Source organism: Cydia amplana, chromosome 4 (genome assembly GCF_948474715.1).
Source record: "Cydia amplana chromosome 4, ilCydAmpl1.1, whole genome shotgun sequence".
NCBI lineage: Eukaryota > Metazoa > Arthropoda > Insecta > Lepidoptera > Tortricidae > Cydia > Cydia amplana.
In genome coordinates, this window is record NC_086072.1 from 4,106,684 (window position 1) to 4,126,388 (window position 19,705).

A 19,705-nucleotide genomic window follows, 5' to 3' on the forward strand; every position below is an offset into this window, starting at 1 on the left:
TTTTAAGAGATACGAAACTTCATGACTTCACAAAGGTTTATCTCACTCGATCCACTGTTTCTACACACTGTTTTATCTTTACGTTGCTCCACGATCTATGATTTGCACACGAAGTGAACAGCTTGTTTTGGTTTCTGATCGATTGTGTTATTGTCATGTTGCTCACACAATACAACCGCCCTACCGTGACAAAAACTCAATTGATTGTTCCGTAGTTGTATTGTGAATATTTGAGGTAATTAGAATTAATATTACACTTTCGTATCACCGTTAAAGGTTAACTTGTAACGATTTTGTTTACAATTGCACTTACTTAATGGCATGACATCATGTCGGCGCTGATTCATCTTCCCACACCAATTCCAAAAGGAACGTTTCTTCAAAAACGTATAATCACTGACGGTACTTTTTGTGTAAATATTGTTCATTTCTTGGTAATACATTTTAGAGGAATAATAGCACATATTAACTCACATTTATAGACGGGTCTTTTCGTCGGGTAGTTGCACAAATCTCTGTTTTGACATTTTGCTGGGACATCAGTTAGCCGCGACCATGACCAGTGAAACCTGTGTCGAAACGTCGGTAAATAAAGGTATGTGAATAAATTTCGCGTTAGACCCGTCTATAAATGTGAGTTAATATGTGTTCAAAACGCGAAAGTTTTACATATTATAATAATGGCACAGTCACAATATAACAGATCACGTAAATACATACTATTTTCAATAATATGGTTGCATTTAGGCGACTTATTATTTCTATTCTTCCACAATTCTTCTAAGAGGACCCACGGTGTGCACGAATGGTACGCACAAAAGTCATCACCAATGGAAGTTTTACTTTATACTTTTCTTTTTCAGCATAATTTTATTTTCTCTAAATAAATGATGATGTTGTTAAAACCAGCTAACTATAAAACCAAGTGATTTGATCTTTTTTCTATGGGTACACCATTATTATTGGGCCTTTGTTGGTTTTAAGAACGTCACACAATCAACGGAGGTACATATCCACTAAGTCCACTTGTACTGTGGTGTGTTATTTTATAATACTTTTTTTATCAGTCTGCAGCCGTTATTGACGTTAGGGCGTGTCTAGTAATTAAGTGTACGATAAATGATGCTAACTTGTTAATACCCTAATGCGATTCATAGAGGATAATGGACTATGAAACAAAAGCCAATATATTAGCTCAAAGTGATTAATGTGCTTACCTTTCTTCAGTGTACCTACCGCCACTTTTAAAATGCTTTTAATAGTGTTTCCAGTTAATTACATATTTTGAATAATCTGCGTTGTAGTTATTTTCCAATTTTTATGTAGATGCTGGGTAGAAAGAAATGTAAAATTGTAGTTAAAGTAACTAGACCATTCATGTGCCGACTGCTTGTTTCCGAAATTATGAAAATGTTCACAAGGAAACATCTCGGAATACTTGTTTTAATTTCGTATAGGAAATTAAATTTCCGAAAGCTTTTATACTCGTAATTATTATGACATTTTCCTCAACTAGCACATCTCTAAAGCATCATATAATGGTTCAACCATATATAACAGAATCCAAGGGATTGGTAGCAATATGCTGGCAATACCCGACGATGTTCTATAATCTACGTCTGACGAACACTCCTTATTGCTCCCTCATTTGGCACGGGCTCAAAACATCCTCGATGAATGTCGACGCCATCTGAAAGGAGACCGGCTGTTGTTAGCTAGCAAAACATTCCTAATTGCGTTGTAATTGAAATTATATCCCAGGATTTCTGGCGTATTTGGTTTACTAGCTTTTTCCTCAATGAGACATGTTGTGTTATTTTACAACAACCTAAAAGTAGCATAACAGATGACAAAGATACACAATCACTACTTGTGGAAACGTTAACTTTATTAAGGTAGCTATGTACTACAAAATGGTTTTACAAGAATTCGATTGTGTTCTATAAGTTTACACTAGCGCCATCTATGTTTTTCTTGAGAAACTAAACAGCAAACCGTCAGCAAATAAACTTTTTCGTTACATGTATTTTTTATTGAATAAATCTTAATCTAGAATAAATCCGATCCGGCCAGTCCGTTCCGGTCTGGCCAGTGTAGTTATTTTTTTCTTTTTAAGTTCTGCTCCCAATTCCCAATTGTATTGAATTGATTCCATTGCCTGTTTCGTTGTCAAAATCGTTCCCCTGAAGCCCCAGGGGCTGAGCATTCTTAGGTTTCCTGGCGGGAAGTAAATTGTTCCTAATTCTCTGGACAATTACATTTCAGGAATCCTCTGCGTAATTGCCTATAATAAGGCGAATTTACTTGCCATTTGTCTGTAGTAGGTACTACGTTTTTCATCCTAGTTAACTAGCTTAAACGTTATTAGAAATTTGTAATGTCGTATACAAGCTTATATGATTCACCATCGAATAGAAAATTCCAAATAACTCTGGTATATAAATAATAAGTAATAATAACTAACTAACGTACATAATTTATGTATGACAAATATGTATGAGTTGATAACTTAACTTGGAAGGGAAAGCGAAGGATTCCCATTTCACCCAGGTGATCGAGTAGAGGAGGAAATTACAAGCGCATCCTGCAGGTGGCCTAGATGCATTCGTAATACGGCTCGCAAACCTATGTATTATATAAACAGGTTGGAATTCAACTTTGTAGAAGCGTTTGTGGCAACTGTACTTTATTGCACTGGTATTGTTATTTGTTAATTGTCATTCATTGTACCAAATGGTTTTATATTAAAACGCAGATAACAAGCTTGAAATGAAAGCGTGAATCAACTCAAAATCTAATAAATGAAATCGGATTTTACACAAGTTTTTTTTGCTGACGTTGTTTATCATGCAATTTTGTTTTACTATTTATTTTGTAGCAAACTGATTATCAATTTATTATAGACGAATTTAAACGTAGCTAATAAGCGTAAAATTTAACCTGGTTACACAGTAAAAACGCCAAAACAAATTTTAACTGACAGTTCTGTCCGTACCTACGGACGTTCATTTGTCAACAGATCATCGTACTTTAATGATTATAGTTTTCTCAGTCAAATTTTAACCAAGTTAACTAGCGTAAAATGAAACGTTATTATACAATTAAAACATGCAAATTAACCTTAATAACGCATCTGGTCAGGAATTAGCGTGGTCAATGTTAATTTTGACCGACCGATCGCTAACTGGGTCGCTGACTAGGCGCTACCAATTATAATCTAATTTGGGACGGGACAATTATTGTCTAGGAGTTGAAGACTGGTGTTCATATTTGGATTAACAACTAACAATACTTTTGATCATCATTAACCGATATTTAATAATTGTTTGGTATTTATAGGAGTCTTTTATCATTCTTCCTTTGAATTTGCAAATTATAGGTAAACAAACGGCTTGTTTTACATCAACAATCGCATAGAATTATGTAGGAATTCTATTTTGATAAATATTTATTCTTATATATCAAATTCTTGTATTACTCGCTGACCTTCCAGCAAATTAACAGAGTGCATTACGGACAACGGACATGCGCGTTGCACGCGGTTTCTTAGATGCAATAGCTAAAACTCCTTTGTTATATGAATATTGAGTTATTGTTATTGTAGTCAGAAAATAATCAAAAGTGACGTAGATAGAAATATTCAAAACTATAACCGGATCAAATACAAGGAAAAATGAACATTTTTTGCAATTAATAGAGCGGTATCTGAACAAAACCCGTCTAGATTACAGAGTTTGCCAAATAAAAGGGATATCGTGTTCGGAATAAGATTTTCCTTGCCCGTGTATCTGCAGTTTAGGTTCCAAAATACCTATCCTAGACAGGAAAATAAGTGTTGAGGATGAGGACCTATCCTCTTGATGATAGCACGCTTTACTTTGTCTCATTAAAGTCATTAAACGTACAATTTCAGCTACCTCTTTATCACCTACATGTGCTACATGCTATTCTAAATTACGTAACATTTAGAACAAAAATGCTTATTACTGTAGCATGCCCGCATACGGTCGCGCGCGGTGCTCTGAAAATTTTCGAAAGTGTAACTCAAGTAGTGTTTATTTCATATGAAGAACTTTGAATTCTCTATTTTATCCTTTATCTCTTCCCGATGATACCCAGCTTTTTTATAAACTGCTTCAAAAACGTTGGTAGCGATGTGAATAGTGTTTTTAGATTGAAGTGAGCTCGTGGCTAATTTCAGACGCGATGCTAGTCTTCAGTCTGAACTTGGCCACGATTTGTTTGGAAGTGTTTTAGTAAATTTATTAGTCCGTCGATTTTTATATTTTATTTGTAAATATTTTATTTTCTATCTTTGACTTCTTTTCGTATCTTGTGTAAGATAGTTTCTGCTGTGTTCTGTTTTAAGTTGCTTTTTATGTAATCTATAAGTAGTATTTGTACTATTGCTTTATTCATATGATTTTTCTGTTTTAGGACATGACGCGACAATCCATCCACCAATCCATCCCAGTGCCCACGAAAGGTAAGTTAATATGCATATTTTAATAACAATAGTTCCGGTATTTGACGACATATGAGACACAAGTGCTATTCGAAACATATTGCTATTTTTAACTAAGCATTGCAGCTGTAAACGATCTCTAAGCCAACACTAGAATGATAGTAAACACTACGTAGAACTATCTGAACGATGTAAAATTTACTTTATTTCATAGTACCGACGTAAAAAATCAATACTCTAACCAAGCTAACTCTGCATAGTACCTATTTGCAATGACAGTGTGACAATGTCATCAATAATGTCAAATTTCTATGATGAAAATGTGTCGTTATGGCATTCCCTCACTTTGTTCTATTCAAATCGGTGCAAAGTTATCTTAAATGGATTCTTGGAAGACATATTCTGCATTTATTTATTTATTTTCTCTCTTACTTATGCTTATTTCTTTAGATATGTTCGTCGTATTATTTTTAGCAGTTGCAAGAAATATGTTTGTTGTCCATGAATCATACCTGTGTCCTATGCCGTCGTCCTAAATATAGCACAAAGACTATCCTAATGAGGAGTTCGTAACGGTTTGCGATCCCACAAGATATTAAAGTCACTTTATTGTATGCTTTGTAAATGAAAATGACACACGGGCTGTATGTTAATGTGCTGAGATTAAGCGGAATCTTGACTCAACGGTCATATTTCATTTACCCATTCGTCGTCTTTGTGTTGTCTTCTCGTACGTAACCGACCTTACGAAGGCATCTATCTTCTGATAGTGTACGAGGTTTGGGTTAGTTATTTGTATTCGCCATATTTTGATGGTTATTTATTGGCCTGATTTTGGGTACCTAAATGGACGCATTTACTAAAGAGATAGGCATTTTTAAACCATATCCTATTTTTTTTATCGGTTATGTATACAGTTTAGAATGTCGTATCCAGTTAAAGCGTTATTACTCGTATTCCATAGATGTTGACTGTTATCGCCATATAAATAAATAAATTGGTTTCACTTGATGATTAAAAATATTCATAAATGTGTTAAACATATGACACCAAAGGGTCTAAACCTGACGACGTTCTATTTTCATAAATAAAATAAGGCCATCGGGTCTTGGGAAGTCGAACAGAGGTCATTGTTCAGGTCAAGCTGGTTGGTAAACATTGTTCTTAGACAACATCGCGAGTTGATGTTATGCCACTGAATATATAATTTAATAAAGCTACTTCAGTGAACCTGCAGCATAATGTAAATAAATATTGTTTGAATTAGAGTGGTAATCGTAATTGTTCCGTGACGATACGCAGATCGCTGAAGGTGACATTCGGATGAGGACTCTCGGTTACCTCACAGTTACCCTACAATGTCTTATCTTAATCATACAAGCATGGTACGCGTTCACCTACACGAGCTTACACAAACTGCTGCGAGCTGAAACTAACGCGTTCCTACGCACACAGCCTACTGTGTGCGTAGGAACGCGTTTGTTTCATACATTTGATCGCCAGTGTTCGAGGTGTGGGTATATGGAGGTGGGATAAGATTCAAGTTGTCATCCGAATGTGAGCTTAAAACAAGCGAAATTGGTTATGAATTATGAATTGCTTTGGTAATGTTGCCGTGAGATTCTCTTTGGTAATAAAGGCACGCCATGGTTTATTTTATATAAATCAATAGGGATAAGATTACAAATAAAACACTAGATTAAGGGTCAGTTGCACCAAACCGTCTGTCACCGTTAAAGTGTTCGCTAAATTTTATTGTATGGGAAGTTTCATAGTGCACCGGTGAGTGACGTTGATCAGTCCATCAACTATGGTTGGTGCAACCGGCCCTAAGACTAGGAGGGCAGATTGTAACGTATAATAAAACGCAGATTGTTAAGGGGCCCACTGATTACCAGTCCGCCGGACGATATCGGCCTGTCAGTTAGAACAAAAAGTTGACAGTTCCGAACAACTGACAGGCCGATATCGTCCGGTGGACTGGTAATCAGTGGGCCCCTTTAATAGTATTTATATTTAGACACTGATTCTAAAAAGCTGACTAAATATTTACAAATAGTGACACATTATACTCCTGAATGAAACTATGTCACCGCGTACTATGACTTGTATTCTAGATCCCAATTCATACATACTTCCTAACATAATAGCCCAGTATTATGACACGATGTCACCGTATAGTAGCCGTAAAATGGACGTCATTAAGGCTGGCCTTATCGGAAGACATTGATCTGTATTGATCAAACAGTACGAATGACCTACATCTCGGGTCATCGTACTCGTATCACCTGTGTATTCTGAATTAATACAATTTGGTGGTTTATGGAATATATTTTATAATAGCATGCTTTTCTTGATATGTTGCTGGATTATTATATGTTGATCAGGTATATCGGCTACACACAAATGGCCGTGTATCATTTTTGTGTAGCTTATTTTACAATTTCAAATCAAAGTATTACGCGCAGGAGTCTAATTCATTAGTGTTATGTAAGGCCTGAGTGGACGCTCGAAGCGGAGCGTTCGGCGAGGCGTGCAGCGTGGCGTCGAGCTCCCAAGGGATTTGAGCAGCGTGAATTAAGGCCGCTACTATACGTTTGCATTTGTTTGACATGCACGCCGCACGCCCCGCCCCGCTGCACGCCCAACATGAGCGTCCACTCAGGCCTTACACTTATAAGTTGATGGAAAGAAGATTAAAATTAAATGAAATTAATTGCGCTACATTCATTCACGTAAAAAAAACCGAATTAAAATTATAAGCACAAAATGTAGAAGACTCTTTAAACTGTGAACTGTTCAAAATTCATATGTATGCTAATGCTTCAGCTTTAATGAAAAAGTATCAAAGTAATGTACGGCGAGCTGCAAAATTGACTGCACACATTTATTAACAGTAACACATTAATTGCCATTGCCACCCAGCCAAACAGGACATCCGCGCCAGGACACAAAAATTTCGTCATATAAAATCAAATCAAAATCAAATCAAATATCATTTATTATCAGGCAAATAAGGCCCATAGATACATACCTTACAAACTAACATACATATAATAATAAAAATCTTACAAGCTAAAAAATATTTTATTTAATTATTTCATATAAAGCTGTAGTGCCACGATCCCGACTATCGGGTCGTCCGGCCTGGGAACGAAATCATAAAATACCCGATATTCGGGATTTCGGCACTCAATGTGTAATGAATTCATTCATAAAGTGATCATGCAATTTAGCGGCTGGGTATACCTGTACATTTCCAAAATGTATTAATTCCTAAAGTACGAGCATAATCTAGGTCAAGTTTGTGAGTCAGGCAATTGACAGTATTGAGCTGTGATCCTGGTTCCTAATCGGGCGGCCATTACGCTTAGCTCGCCAAATGGACGCACATACAGACGCCTCTTTATTAGGCGGTCGTGAGGAATAAACTACATGACGTCATAAAATGCCCCAATAGCGTTTTAGTTGATGTAATGAGAAACATCAAACTTAGCGTGGTTGTTTAACTTTTAACATTGCTGAGTAAATATTTATTAGGGTTCCAATAGGGTCTTTACTAAGACTCCACTGACCGTCTGTCCGTCATCTGTCTGTCCGTCTGACTGTCACCAGGTTGTATCTCATTAACCGTGATAGCTCTAGACAGTTGAATTTTTCACAGATTATGTATTTCTGTTGCAGCTATAACAACAAATACTAAAAAGTACGGAACCCTCGGTGGGCGAGTCCGACTCGCACTTGTACGGATTTTGTTTATGTTTGTATGATACGCGAATGATGTCAAAGGTTTACAACTTACAAGGTAGGTAGTACAATCTAGAGTAACACCTGTGTTACGTCCTTAGTAATATACCTAGTTTAACCTAGGCTAATCAAAGCAATTAAAGTTTCGGCCCGCCCTATTTACCGGAAATTGGTGTGTTCAGTAGAACTGCACTTGCACGTAACGCGATTTGTTTTACGTTGTTTTGTATTCCGACACGGAATTATTTCTGCTATTTTTGGATAGCTTTGCTTTGTTAGGGTGACAATACATTTTAAAATATTAGGTATCTATCCATAAGTACTATCTTACTAACGTGAAAGTAACTTTGTTAAGCTTTAGCCTTTCACTGCTAATGTTTCGACATAGGCTGTATTTTGGAAATCCGTGCCCTGGAGGAAAATAGGCGTAATGACATAGTCCGAATAGAACGGAGGCAGGCGCCGCTGACCTGACACAACTACTTAGTGCTAAAATATGAATGGTCATGCCATTATGAAAATACAGCATTACGAAGTAAACTGCATATTTTTCTCTAATCATCATTACCATAATTTTCCTACCGTTGCCCCGGCTTTTTGCCTCGGCTCATGGGAGACTGGGGTCAGCTCGGCATTTATCTCGTAAAATCCTCTGAACATTTTGCGTACAGAAGCGAAATTAGGAATTTCTCCGCATATCTCGAACACCCTGGACACCGTAGTCGCGTGCTAGCCCGCATCTACGTTCGTTCACGTTATGTAACGTTCGTTTGGCAACGATTGGTGCCCTGCTTGCGCCGCGTTGACTTGTTGCTTACGCGGGACGAACAATTAGTATCGCTAATTAGTTAGCGATTTGTTGAGCTCGGCGTTTTGCAATTATTGCGCCTTAAATGAGGTTTCATCGTCATAAATTCTCCATAAATCGACCAAAATATTAGATAACTACTCATTATAGGGGGCTAATGCAAAATTGTTGTTTTTATATTGAAATTTGCACGTTTTAATCAAGGGCAAATGCAAGGAAAAAACTCACACGGAACTAGACTATATTTACTTTACAAGGGCAGACTCCAACCAAAACCCAGTTGGCTCGATATCTAATTTTCAGTTGTATATCGTTACCCTGAATAGCAGTATAAATTGTAATACCTATAAAATAGCTAGTGATACAGCCTAGGAACCGGAAGAGCAAAGTGTCAAACAGAAGTACATATATTTTCAGAATAATTGAGATGAAAGGTAAAAAGTAATAACCCCGTGTGGCTGGCATATTTTCCGTCGCATGTTTCGCGCGGCGCGCCATACCTTTTGTTTCCTTCTAACTTCCTGGCTTTACGCCCTCTCTATAGTTCGTTTTTTTTAGCATTAGAAATAAGGTAAACAATCTTGATGTGTCTTTTAATTGAAAACCACATTTTAAAAATAAGTTACGGTAAATATGTAACAATTATCAATCTAATACGATCTTTGATAGTCTTCTGCTTTCATAAGTAATAGTTATTGATTTTTAAAAAGTGTTTTTCAATTAAAAGACATGTCAAAATCGCTTACCTTCTTTCAAGTTCTTTCTAATGCTAAAAAAAACGAACTATAGCAGTTATTTTTACGCTGATGTGCGAGTGGTCTTCATGCTCTGACACAGAAAACACATATCCTGATTCCTGATATGTATTGTTAAATTGTCAGGGTCAGAGTATTATAAATAAGATTATTCGATTATTATTCGCTTCAAATGTATAAGTAATTAATATAATTATTAGATTCTATGTAAGTTAGTTTGAGCTTCAATGTAATCACTGTAATCAGGTTAATTTCGTGGTGACGCGACGCAAGTGACGCAATGCGATGCAGTGCCATATTTTTTCTCTGCGCTCGTATGACATGCATTCTGCATGCATTCTATTTGCATTTAAAGTAGTTAACGTATAGTTACGTTTTACTTTTCACGCGAGACTAGAAAGCATATTGTATAATATGTATTGTAATACTGACTGACATCAGAATTACAATCTTTACCCCCGATTTCATCTGCGTAGTATCCCGTTAATATTCGCATTTCAATGGTATTTTATTTTCAACTTAAACGTGTATGTAATATTGTTGAAAAAAAGCTTGTGTATTTTATATTTAAATAAAGCCAGCTTGCTAAAGAGAAGAGAGCTTAGCCAATCTGGCTGAAAGTTGGCATGTAAGACTTCATTCAGGCTTTTATAAAAAATCTGAAGTGAAATTGATCAATCTCTGTTTCTAAAAAAAATGGAAATCAGGTTTTTTTTTACAGTGCCGTCACAAAGCCCATATTGCTTCTAATAATAGCCTCCGTATTTCGGCTTGAACTTGACCCAGACCATGGCCACGAGATGGATCACGAACTCCGCTAGCATTTGCTTGTTAATTCTCACCGTTTGACCTTTTATGAGTTGGCAGTGTTAGTACAGCAATAACTATTATGATTATGTAACAGTTTAGTACATTTTAGTAGTCGGTTCGACCTAATAGAATTACGGAGTGTATTAAAAGTTATGGTGCTATTTCGCTTCGGCTGTTCGCGATAGTTATCGTGCGATCACATGTAAATGAGGCGGTCGGTTTCGATTATGTCCGGTCGGGCGGTCGAACAAACTGATATAGTGACTGACGTGGTATGTTGGGATTGGGACTAATGTTAGTTGCTTGGAAGGATTAGTTATGTTATCGATACGAGTCGTTTTTTGAGGATGAAGTTCGGGGTGGATCGAGTCATATTGACGCGTTAGAAACTTGTCTACATCCTTGTTCCTATGATGCCTTATTTTGTGCTAGTTGTGTGACTTGTGTGATAAAGCATCTTTAGTTGAAAAATATTATGTTAAGAAACATTTGCATTAAAATTTAAAAGTTTTTTTTTATCGAATTGAGCTATCCAAATTCTCTCAAAAATAAAATGATCGGAATACCTACATGCTCAAGAGTATCATATTGACCATACAGATATGTGAATATCGACACATTAAAACGAGGCATTCCTGCAATGCACCTTCAACACGTGTTAAGTTCCCATGGGCAACTAGGCTTGCACCATTTTATCTAAAGGTGTGTGTACAATTGTCTTTGTATCATTTTAATATTCATTTTTTACAACCAAAATAATCTGTCATCAGATAACAAAATTATACTTTTTTTTTCGGGTCTAATCTCCACACTTCATCATCCAGCCTCGACGAGCCTACTATAAAATATCTCAAAAGACTCCTGATACCTCATTCACGTTAGAGTAGTCACCATAAAAACCTTTCGCGCCCTCCTTTGCATGTCTATTTAAAACATAACCCTTATCATGATATAGACACAGGAAAGCGGATATTACACCCTTCCTGCCATGCTACCTATGCTATATCCATGTTTATCATCATTAAACTAGCGTGTGAAAGCCGTGTGTTTTGGGGTTGAATTTTTCATGGGGCGGTCAGTCAGACTGCTGCCTAAAGCTATAAGTATAGGGCGGCGGTACGCGCGCGGGCAGTGCGCGAGCGGCCGTGTTGAATACCGGCTGGCACCACCGCTTTTCAATTACTAATGGATATACTAGTGCACTGAACCTAACCTACAATTGTGTTTTTTTTCCATTGCTGAATCAAATCCATTATGCCAGTGTTGTACGAGAGATGCGCTCAACCGCATTTGCAGAGGCGGTCGACTAAAAGCGTTGGCCGTAAGTTTAAAACTTCACCCCCTTGTCTGTCTGCATCTGTGTTCAAACCATTTTCAACCTTATGTGGTCGGTGTAGAGTTCTCTGACAGTGCTTTGGTGTTTCCCGATATTGATGGTCGATGCAGTCGATGGGAAAGTTCCCTTTTCAGCAGTTGTATTGAAGTTGCTTGCCCTTTCGCGGCGAATGTCGCCGGGCGACCTTGTCAACCTTCGCCTTAATGAACTTCAATTTTATCTTGTTATTTGACATTTCGTATCGCTGACTCATATCCTGTAATTTCCTTTTGATCGGAAAACGAAATGCGTATTAATTTTATGTGAAAAGGAAGCCGTGTCAATTGTACGCCAGTAACCTTACTTTATATTCCGCTATAGGTTCTTTCAAAATGTTTGAGTTATTGTCAAGGGTTTTCAGTCTACTAACAAACATATATTAATTCGCTTTCAAGATATATAGTTGCGGGTTTCACGATTAGTAGTATTTAGTCGGATTATGCTGTTTATACCTAATGTGTAATGTATACCCGGTACAATGCTGTTAAGGGCGTGAAGCTTAGGGACTAAGAGAAGAGCTAATAATTATAAAACTTCTAATTGATTTACCTATTTAAGAATGGCCTACCTAAATAATTGAAGTAACTTTTTTTAACGGCTAATACAAACTGGACTATTTTTGACAAAGCAACATCATTATCGCGTCGTCAATCGTCCCACATGCAAACGCGGCACTTTTTGTTTATAAATTTTATAATGTTGTGATACTTTTTGTTTAATGTGAGAATAACGCACCGGCCGGTGATTCAGGTGCGTGGGCGCAGGCTGTCGACCTGCGCGATAGCTGCGTCGCATTTCCTAGTTTGTGATGTTCAGGGGTTTGGGTAGTGGCACAAGTTTGTATCAATCATGTAGTTGTTACTTGTGACTCTAACCAACTTATAACGCAGCAGCGTGAGAAAAATGTACACTTGGGACATCACCATGCTATTTGACAGCTGTCAACTGTCAGATAGCTAACGCCAGGGCGGCGCCCTGTGAATTCTTGTGTAGCACTGTAGCATGTATGTAATGTACGCCAGATTTTGATGAGTACATCTTCAATTTTAAACTACCTAACTTAGCAAGACAAAACAGTGTATGAGATGATGAGACGGGTCATCAAGTTCATTTGATTTTGCACGCTCAATATTGTGAATAATGTATAACGAATTTGATTAGAGCTCTGGGTAGCATGTGGGTAGAAATTGTAGGTTGATTTAAAGCCTGAATTCATAAAATGAACGAACAATATTGAATAAAGACTAGTACCTACACCTACTTATTATTACCAGGGGCGTATTTTGAATTTTGGCGCCCCGGGCCAATACTTTTCACCGCCCCAGAAGTCAAGGAAGAAAAACAAAATGCAATCCGCTAGGGGCGGCATATGCCGCCCCATGCCGCCCCTGAGGGTTTGTAGCGGGACTCGCGGGATAAACCGATCCACTGATCCCAATTTTAGACGCAAACAGCTGCAGATTCAATCTAATTATTTGAATTATTTCGTCATTTACATTTGGTGCCTGCCCTAACCCAAGCACAGAGATGTGAAAAATACTTTATAAAAAGTATTTAAATACAAAATACAAATACTTCCTTGATATACTATTTCAAATGCAAAATACAAAATAGTTTTTGAATTTGTATTTCAAATACAAAATACAAAATAGGTATTTTCAAAATACTTTTTAAAAATACAAATACTTTGCGATAAAAGGTACTCTGAATAGTGAATACTCGTACCTAGTCTGAATTAAAAAGTATTACTCAGAATATCCGAATTGAAAAGACTCTCTTCATTCTTTGAAAACAGTGTGTCAATCAGTCCTCTATCTAAAGTGCAAATTTCTAGTTGTTTGCTCATATTAACCGGAAGGATGGATGGATGATGGATTATAACGGACAATTGTTAAAAGCATTAATTTAGATTTGTAATGTCTTACAGCTAGTATAATGCCTCTCGTTAGTGTGATGAAAACGTCTCGTTTGTGCAGAAAAGTTTCATCAGGGCAGAAAAGTTTGTTCTCCTCTCGTACCTTGAAACCCTCGCAACACTCAAGATTCCACTTTTTTAACCACTCGCTACGCTTGTGGTCATGTGCGACGTTACTAAACAGATTCAACAGTATGAGAGAGTTGCCAGGATTGTAACATCAGAAGAGATTGTAACTCCTACCTACATTACCTACTATAAAGTATTTTGTATTTTGAAAATAGAAAATAGGTCCCAAAAACTATTTCAAATAAAATACAAAATAGTTTTCTTCAAAAGGTATTTAAATACAAAATACAAAATAGGTATTTTGCATTTAGTATTTGCATTTTAAATACAAGTATTTCAAATAAGTCACATCTCTGCCCAAGCAAGTGGAGTAGTATTAGAAGCGTCGCGTCAGCCGCACGCGTCTACGACATGCGTTTTAGCCAGGCGCATAGCGACGGAAGTACAATGCAATGCTATTATCCTCCTAAATTGTATTATGAACCTAAATTGTAGGAAATAGAGTTCATTTTGCGCTGTTTGAAATTTGAACGAAACAAAGCAAAAGCGACTCTGTTCCAATTGAACATAGTTTAATTAAATTACATCGAACTGAATAGGTACTATAGGTAGGACCTTGGGCCTTAGGAGGTTATACCATAAGAGAGACTGATAATATTTATCAGTTCAGAGGCTTCAGACACGTTTTTAAATGAAATGTCAACGAGTGACAGTTTTTTGAAGGTTTCGATTTATTTTAAATCTCGTATAATACACTCTATACGCGTCATATCAGTCAGCGTCAGATAGTGCAATAAATACCGTTCTAAACATCCAGGTCAAGTAGTAAATCTTAATGCCTAACGGGAACCTGAAACTTGTAAGCACGTACTGCTCAAGTGGATGTAAAAAGCAATTTTGAGCGTTAAATTTAGTTCTTTCATGATCTGTTTGATCTTTTTGTCGTTTGGACGTATCCAATGTAAAAAACCTACAATTGAAGTAGGTAAATGTATCTATTTCGCAGTAACTACGAAGAAATTTCGAGCAAATTGAAATAAAAATAAAACCAAAAGATGTCAGGGCCTGTTTGCACACTGTTTAGTGCGAAAATAAGTGCCTACCTACAGATAATTTAGGCCACCAGCAAATAGTATTCAGAGATTTTAATTAAGTATACATTTCCTTACTAGAAATAGCCATTACCACTTAGCATACGACTACTACCGGCTTATACCGACCAGCCCCAAGAAATGATGCATAAACAGCCATACGTGATGCTATCAGGCCATACACGGCGTTGCAGAGGCTATCTACATGGAGGTTACGTACAAATGGTGATGTGACCTGTCCATATAAAATCCGTGTTATGTCGTTGCCATGGTTACCGTCGAGGCCTTGTGAGTTTCCATGGTTTCCTGCAGTTCCTTCCCCGCAGGGTCGTGGTTAGTAGTTAGTGGTGTCGGTTAATTTCTGTTAGCAAGTGTCAAAAGTTGAAGTGGTCCATGTGATTGAAAGTGTCAGTTCGTTTACGCTGAAGATACTTCGCGTAAAGATTCGGTTGACAGATATTTCATTAGCGAGACCGAAATGGGAAATGTTACAAAAGTGTATACATATTTGTGTAATAAATCGTATGGAAAAACTGGGGAGAAAATAATAATTATCTATCTATTGAAAATATTTCTACTACTGCTGTTTCTACTACTGTTAGAGATATATAACAAAATTTTTAGGGTACTGTCTCCTCGCCGACTGCTCAGAACCAGGGATGTTGCGAACATCCGCATCCGCATCCGCAACCGCGGAACTTCCGCATTATTATCAACATCCGCATCTGCATCCGCATCCGCATAAAATCGATGCGGAGCTTATGCGGATGCGGATGTCGAACAAGTTGGTACAGGAACGTCTTAGCGGCGGCGTAAGTGCTAGGTAATTTCGTCATTACCTATAACGAAATCGTCTAAATCCAGAAAAGTCGACCAAGTTAGTTTATTAAATATAACGCACCTATATTCTTGCTCAAATACTACACGTTTCGTTTTTTTTTTTTAATAAAAAAATACTATAAATGTAATATTTGACGTTTTCTAAGTACCTAATCTTGACATCCGCATCCGCATCCGCGGATGTGAGCTTTTAAATATCCGCATCCGCATCCGCATCCGCGGATGTCAAAAAATCTGCATCCGCAACATCCCTGCTCAGAACACTAATAAAATATATCTAGAGAACGAAAAAGAGGACGTGCTCTACTTTAGGGAGGCTCAACATGATTCATGACCTTCCGCTGTTAAACAACAGTTTGGTTTATCCAATAAAATATTCTGCGTTTGTGTATTTGGTTATTATCTATTTAAATATGAAGTAATCGTGGAAGTGGTCAATTTATACAAAATTTTAGACGTAAATAGTCCGCCAAATAAATGGGAAGTTAACTGCATTTTAATGGCGAAATTCAATTTATGGTAGAACATTGTTCCAATTTAACGTGTTCTGAAAGCAGTTACTTTGATTTATTATGATTGCGACCAACTTCGAGATTTGTGGGCGGGATTCAATTCATGAACTTAAAATGTTCTTAAATGGTTACAAATTGATCAAAGCTTGTAAGCAAATTTAAGACGTTAATTATTTAAAACCCTAAAAGTGAAATAATGTTCACATTAATTAGAAACCTTCCACTTTATAATTGAATACGATATTGCGATATCATTGTACGCCGTAATCCGCTTCTTAGGGCATTAGCATTACAAATTCAGCCGCTAGACCAAGTTCAGCTCAATCAATCACTATCGACCCGTCTCGAAGGTGTCGTCTGAACCGTGTGACGTCACTCCGTCCATTTTTCATCAGGACAAAAGACGGAGCCAAATGGGCGACAATTATTTTCCAATTTTACTTAGACGAAGGCGACTGGCGCTTTTGTAATTCATCTGTGTTACAGTGCAGTTGTGTTGGTGTCAGGTGTTTTTAGAATTTAGTTTTATTTTTGTGAAGGATCTCGTAGGTATAATGGTTTCCAAATTTATTCTGTGCGTTATGGAGGGTTACCTGCGCACTCCTGTGTAGCAGCACTTGTGATCTGTCCCTTCCTTTGAAAACCAAAAACCAATAATCTAATTATTGTGTTGCATTGAATTTTCTTCTTTGGTAGAAGACGGTAAAACGCATTTTACGGTCCTTGCTGCAACTGTTATGTATCTACCTAAGGTTTGATCAATTTAATAGAAGGAGGACAAGTTAAAGGCGGAATCTTTCAAAACGTGATGGGTAAGCTTTGCCTTTGTAGAGAGCTCGTTTTGACTCTTCTTCTTTCTATATAAAAATATTGTAGCAATAAAAGTTTTTACTGACTGCTAAAATAACTTTCGATTTGCTTTAGTGTCGAGGCTAGTGAACTTTATTATCGCCCTCTTTTCCAAGTAGTGTTGAGTCGCTCACTCGTGAGGCACCTCATTTGTACCACTCATTTTGTTAATTTGTCGCAGTACTTCGTACCGCAAAAATGTCTTACTTCACTCCTCTATTCATTTTACTCATTTACTCTCGCGCATCACATTAGTCTGAGGTGGTAAGTTAGTCACTTCTATATAATAACTAGCGACCCGCCACGGCTTCGCACGGGTTAACAAATTATACATAAACCTTCCATAAAAAAATTGTCGCTGTTGGAATTAATGGAATAGTCGATGCTGAAAATATACTAGTACCTCACCTCATTTGAAGTAAGACATTGTAACACCTCATTTTAGAAAATGAGGTACTCATACAAACTCATTTTAAATTGATGTCCTACCCATCACTATTTCCAAGAAGTGTCCATTAGCTTCAATGAAGTTTTTAAAGTTTTTCGATCAATATCGCGTTCCTACGCTTGTATGATCACCTGGGCATTCGCTGCTTGCGATTTATACTTACTTTCTTACTCGTAACTCGATGGTCTCGATGTTTTTTTATGTGAACTACTTAAAGGACCATGGACAACTTTGTATGGAGCCTGGACCCAACGCCAACAGAAATGAGAGTAAGGTAATAGATATGTATTTCTATGTACTTCATTTTTTTCTATGAGCACCAATCGGAATTCCATTGCAGAACTGAGATATTGGTATTTTAGCCAAAATGACGTCACCCTTATTACTTAGGCAATAAAGTCCAAGTAAGTAAATTAATTGCTGCAGGGTAAGTTCGCGCACCGCCGGGCGAGCACACCGAATGATTTGCCGCGCTCGCCCGGCGGTGAACTCTATTGCCTAGGTAATAAGGGTGACGACATTTTGGCTAAAATACCAAATTCTCAGTTCTGCAATGGAATTCCGCTTGGTGCCCATAGAACGAAATGATGTACAGAAAAATACCTATCTAATGACCTAACTCTCAACTCTGTTGGTTTTGGGGCAATTTTGACGTATAGTCCTTTACTCCTTTATTGTTTTATTGGAATCTGATTAATTGGATTTGAAAATCAATTATGGAATTATTATACCTACATACATTCTTAAGTACATATGTCTATTATCCCAGCTGACTAGTTTTTGCACGCGATCGTTTTCCTAATGGAAAGTTTATTTCAACATTAATCCAGTAATAGCTAATTTCTCTCCCAAGTATATAGGTGTATATCGTCGGGTGACAAGCAAAAGTCACTAAGTACTATCAAAAAATTAAAGTAACAATGCACTTTATTACACTTGTAACACGGTTTATTGTCCAATAATTCCAATGGTGTTAGTTAGTGACTTTTGCTTGTCACCCGACGATATTACGTGCAAAGAGTGAAGTTTATGTCATTCTGCGGCCACTAAACAATACGAAGGTATGGAAATGTCTGCGCTCGGGTGGGTGTCGGTTGACGGCGAAGGCAAAACCAACTCACTTTCGCCTTTACAACATATAGTTTTGCGGTCATTAATTAAACAAATAACTAGTTTCCTCGAAACCGTGTGATCAGTCACGGTTGGTTTCTCAATTTTCTTGTTCAGAAAAGCGATCGTCTTTTTTCTCCTCGATCTAGATATCGTTGGATCGCGTGTGGAGCAACTTCACCTTCGCGCATGCGTCATGGTTCATTGCCTTGACGGAAACAGATCCTAATATGGCGCACCGCTGCGCCAACGCAACGAGTCTCAAACGATTCGTCTCTCGGTTCACATGTCACTTGATCTTTCGGATTTAGGTTCGGGCAATATCAAAGTGGTTTATTCCTTAAACTGTTTTAACGGAACTGTGTTTATAACTGTTAATTCAAATTATTAGAGGACTTTGGAAACCGATCAACTGCTTTGGGTCAGTCGAATAAATTTGTTTAGTTTAGGACAATCTAAAATGAGTCTTACACCAATGCAATTGTGATAATAAGGCAGAATTCCACCGACGCTAATATTTTACGGTTTTCGCTAATGAAATTCCACTGTAGCGAACATAATTGTTCTAGGTTTATAAATGAGCTAGCAGTTTAAGGAGTAAACCTAATAACAGCTTAGTCAAAGAATGCCAAATAAATCTCAATAAAAAGCAATGTGCTGCTCATGGCTGAGATGCCGACGGCGCGTGGCGTCCGTCTCAGCAGAGAGCGATGGCCCGAAGGAGGCTTTCGTCGACTCGCCCAACCACTCGACAGAGCCCGCAACGGAGCAACACAGCCCGCAACGCGCAACACGTAAGGGACACAGCTTGTAGCACGGTTTCGTAGGGCGGCCTTTGCACTCTTGCGTTAGCGATTATTTTCCGGCTTAGTGTAGATGATTCATGGACAATACAGTGTAGTCGCGTAAAT

General features: G+C 37.5%; 2 protein-coding genes across 6 annotated transcripts in view; one reads left to right on the forward strand and one right to left on the reverse strand.

Annotated features, from left to right (window-relative positions):
• The window catches only part of LOC134663090 (5-demethoxyubiquinone hydroxylase, mitochondrial), a 101,071-nt gene that overhangs the window by 79,764 nt on the left and 1,602 nt on the right, over positions 1–19,705 (reverse strand). The gene's annotated exons all lie outside the window — the stretch shown is intronic.
• The window catches only part of LOC134663060 (kinesin-like protein Klp10A), a 67,156-nt gene that overhangs the window by 27,903 nt on the left and 19,548 nt on the right, over positions 1–19,705 (forward strand). For 3 of the 5 annotated variants that reach the window (XM_063519360.1, XM_063519362.1, XM_063519363.1), the window contains one exon: positions 4,438–4,486. In XM_063519360.1, coding sequence (XP_063375430.1) covers positions 4,438–4,486 — 49 coding nt within the window. Of the gene's footprint in view, positions 1–4,437; positions 4,487–11,547; positions 11,907–19,390; positions 19,589–19,705 lie in introns of those variants that run through there. The other 2 variants (XM_063519365.1, XM_063519364.1) reach the window with 2 other exon arrangements.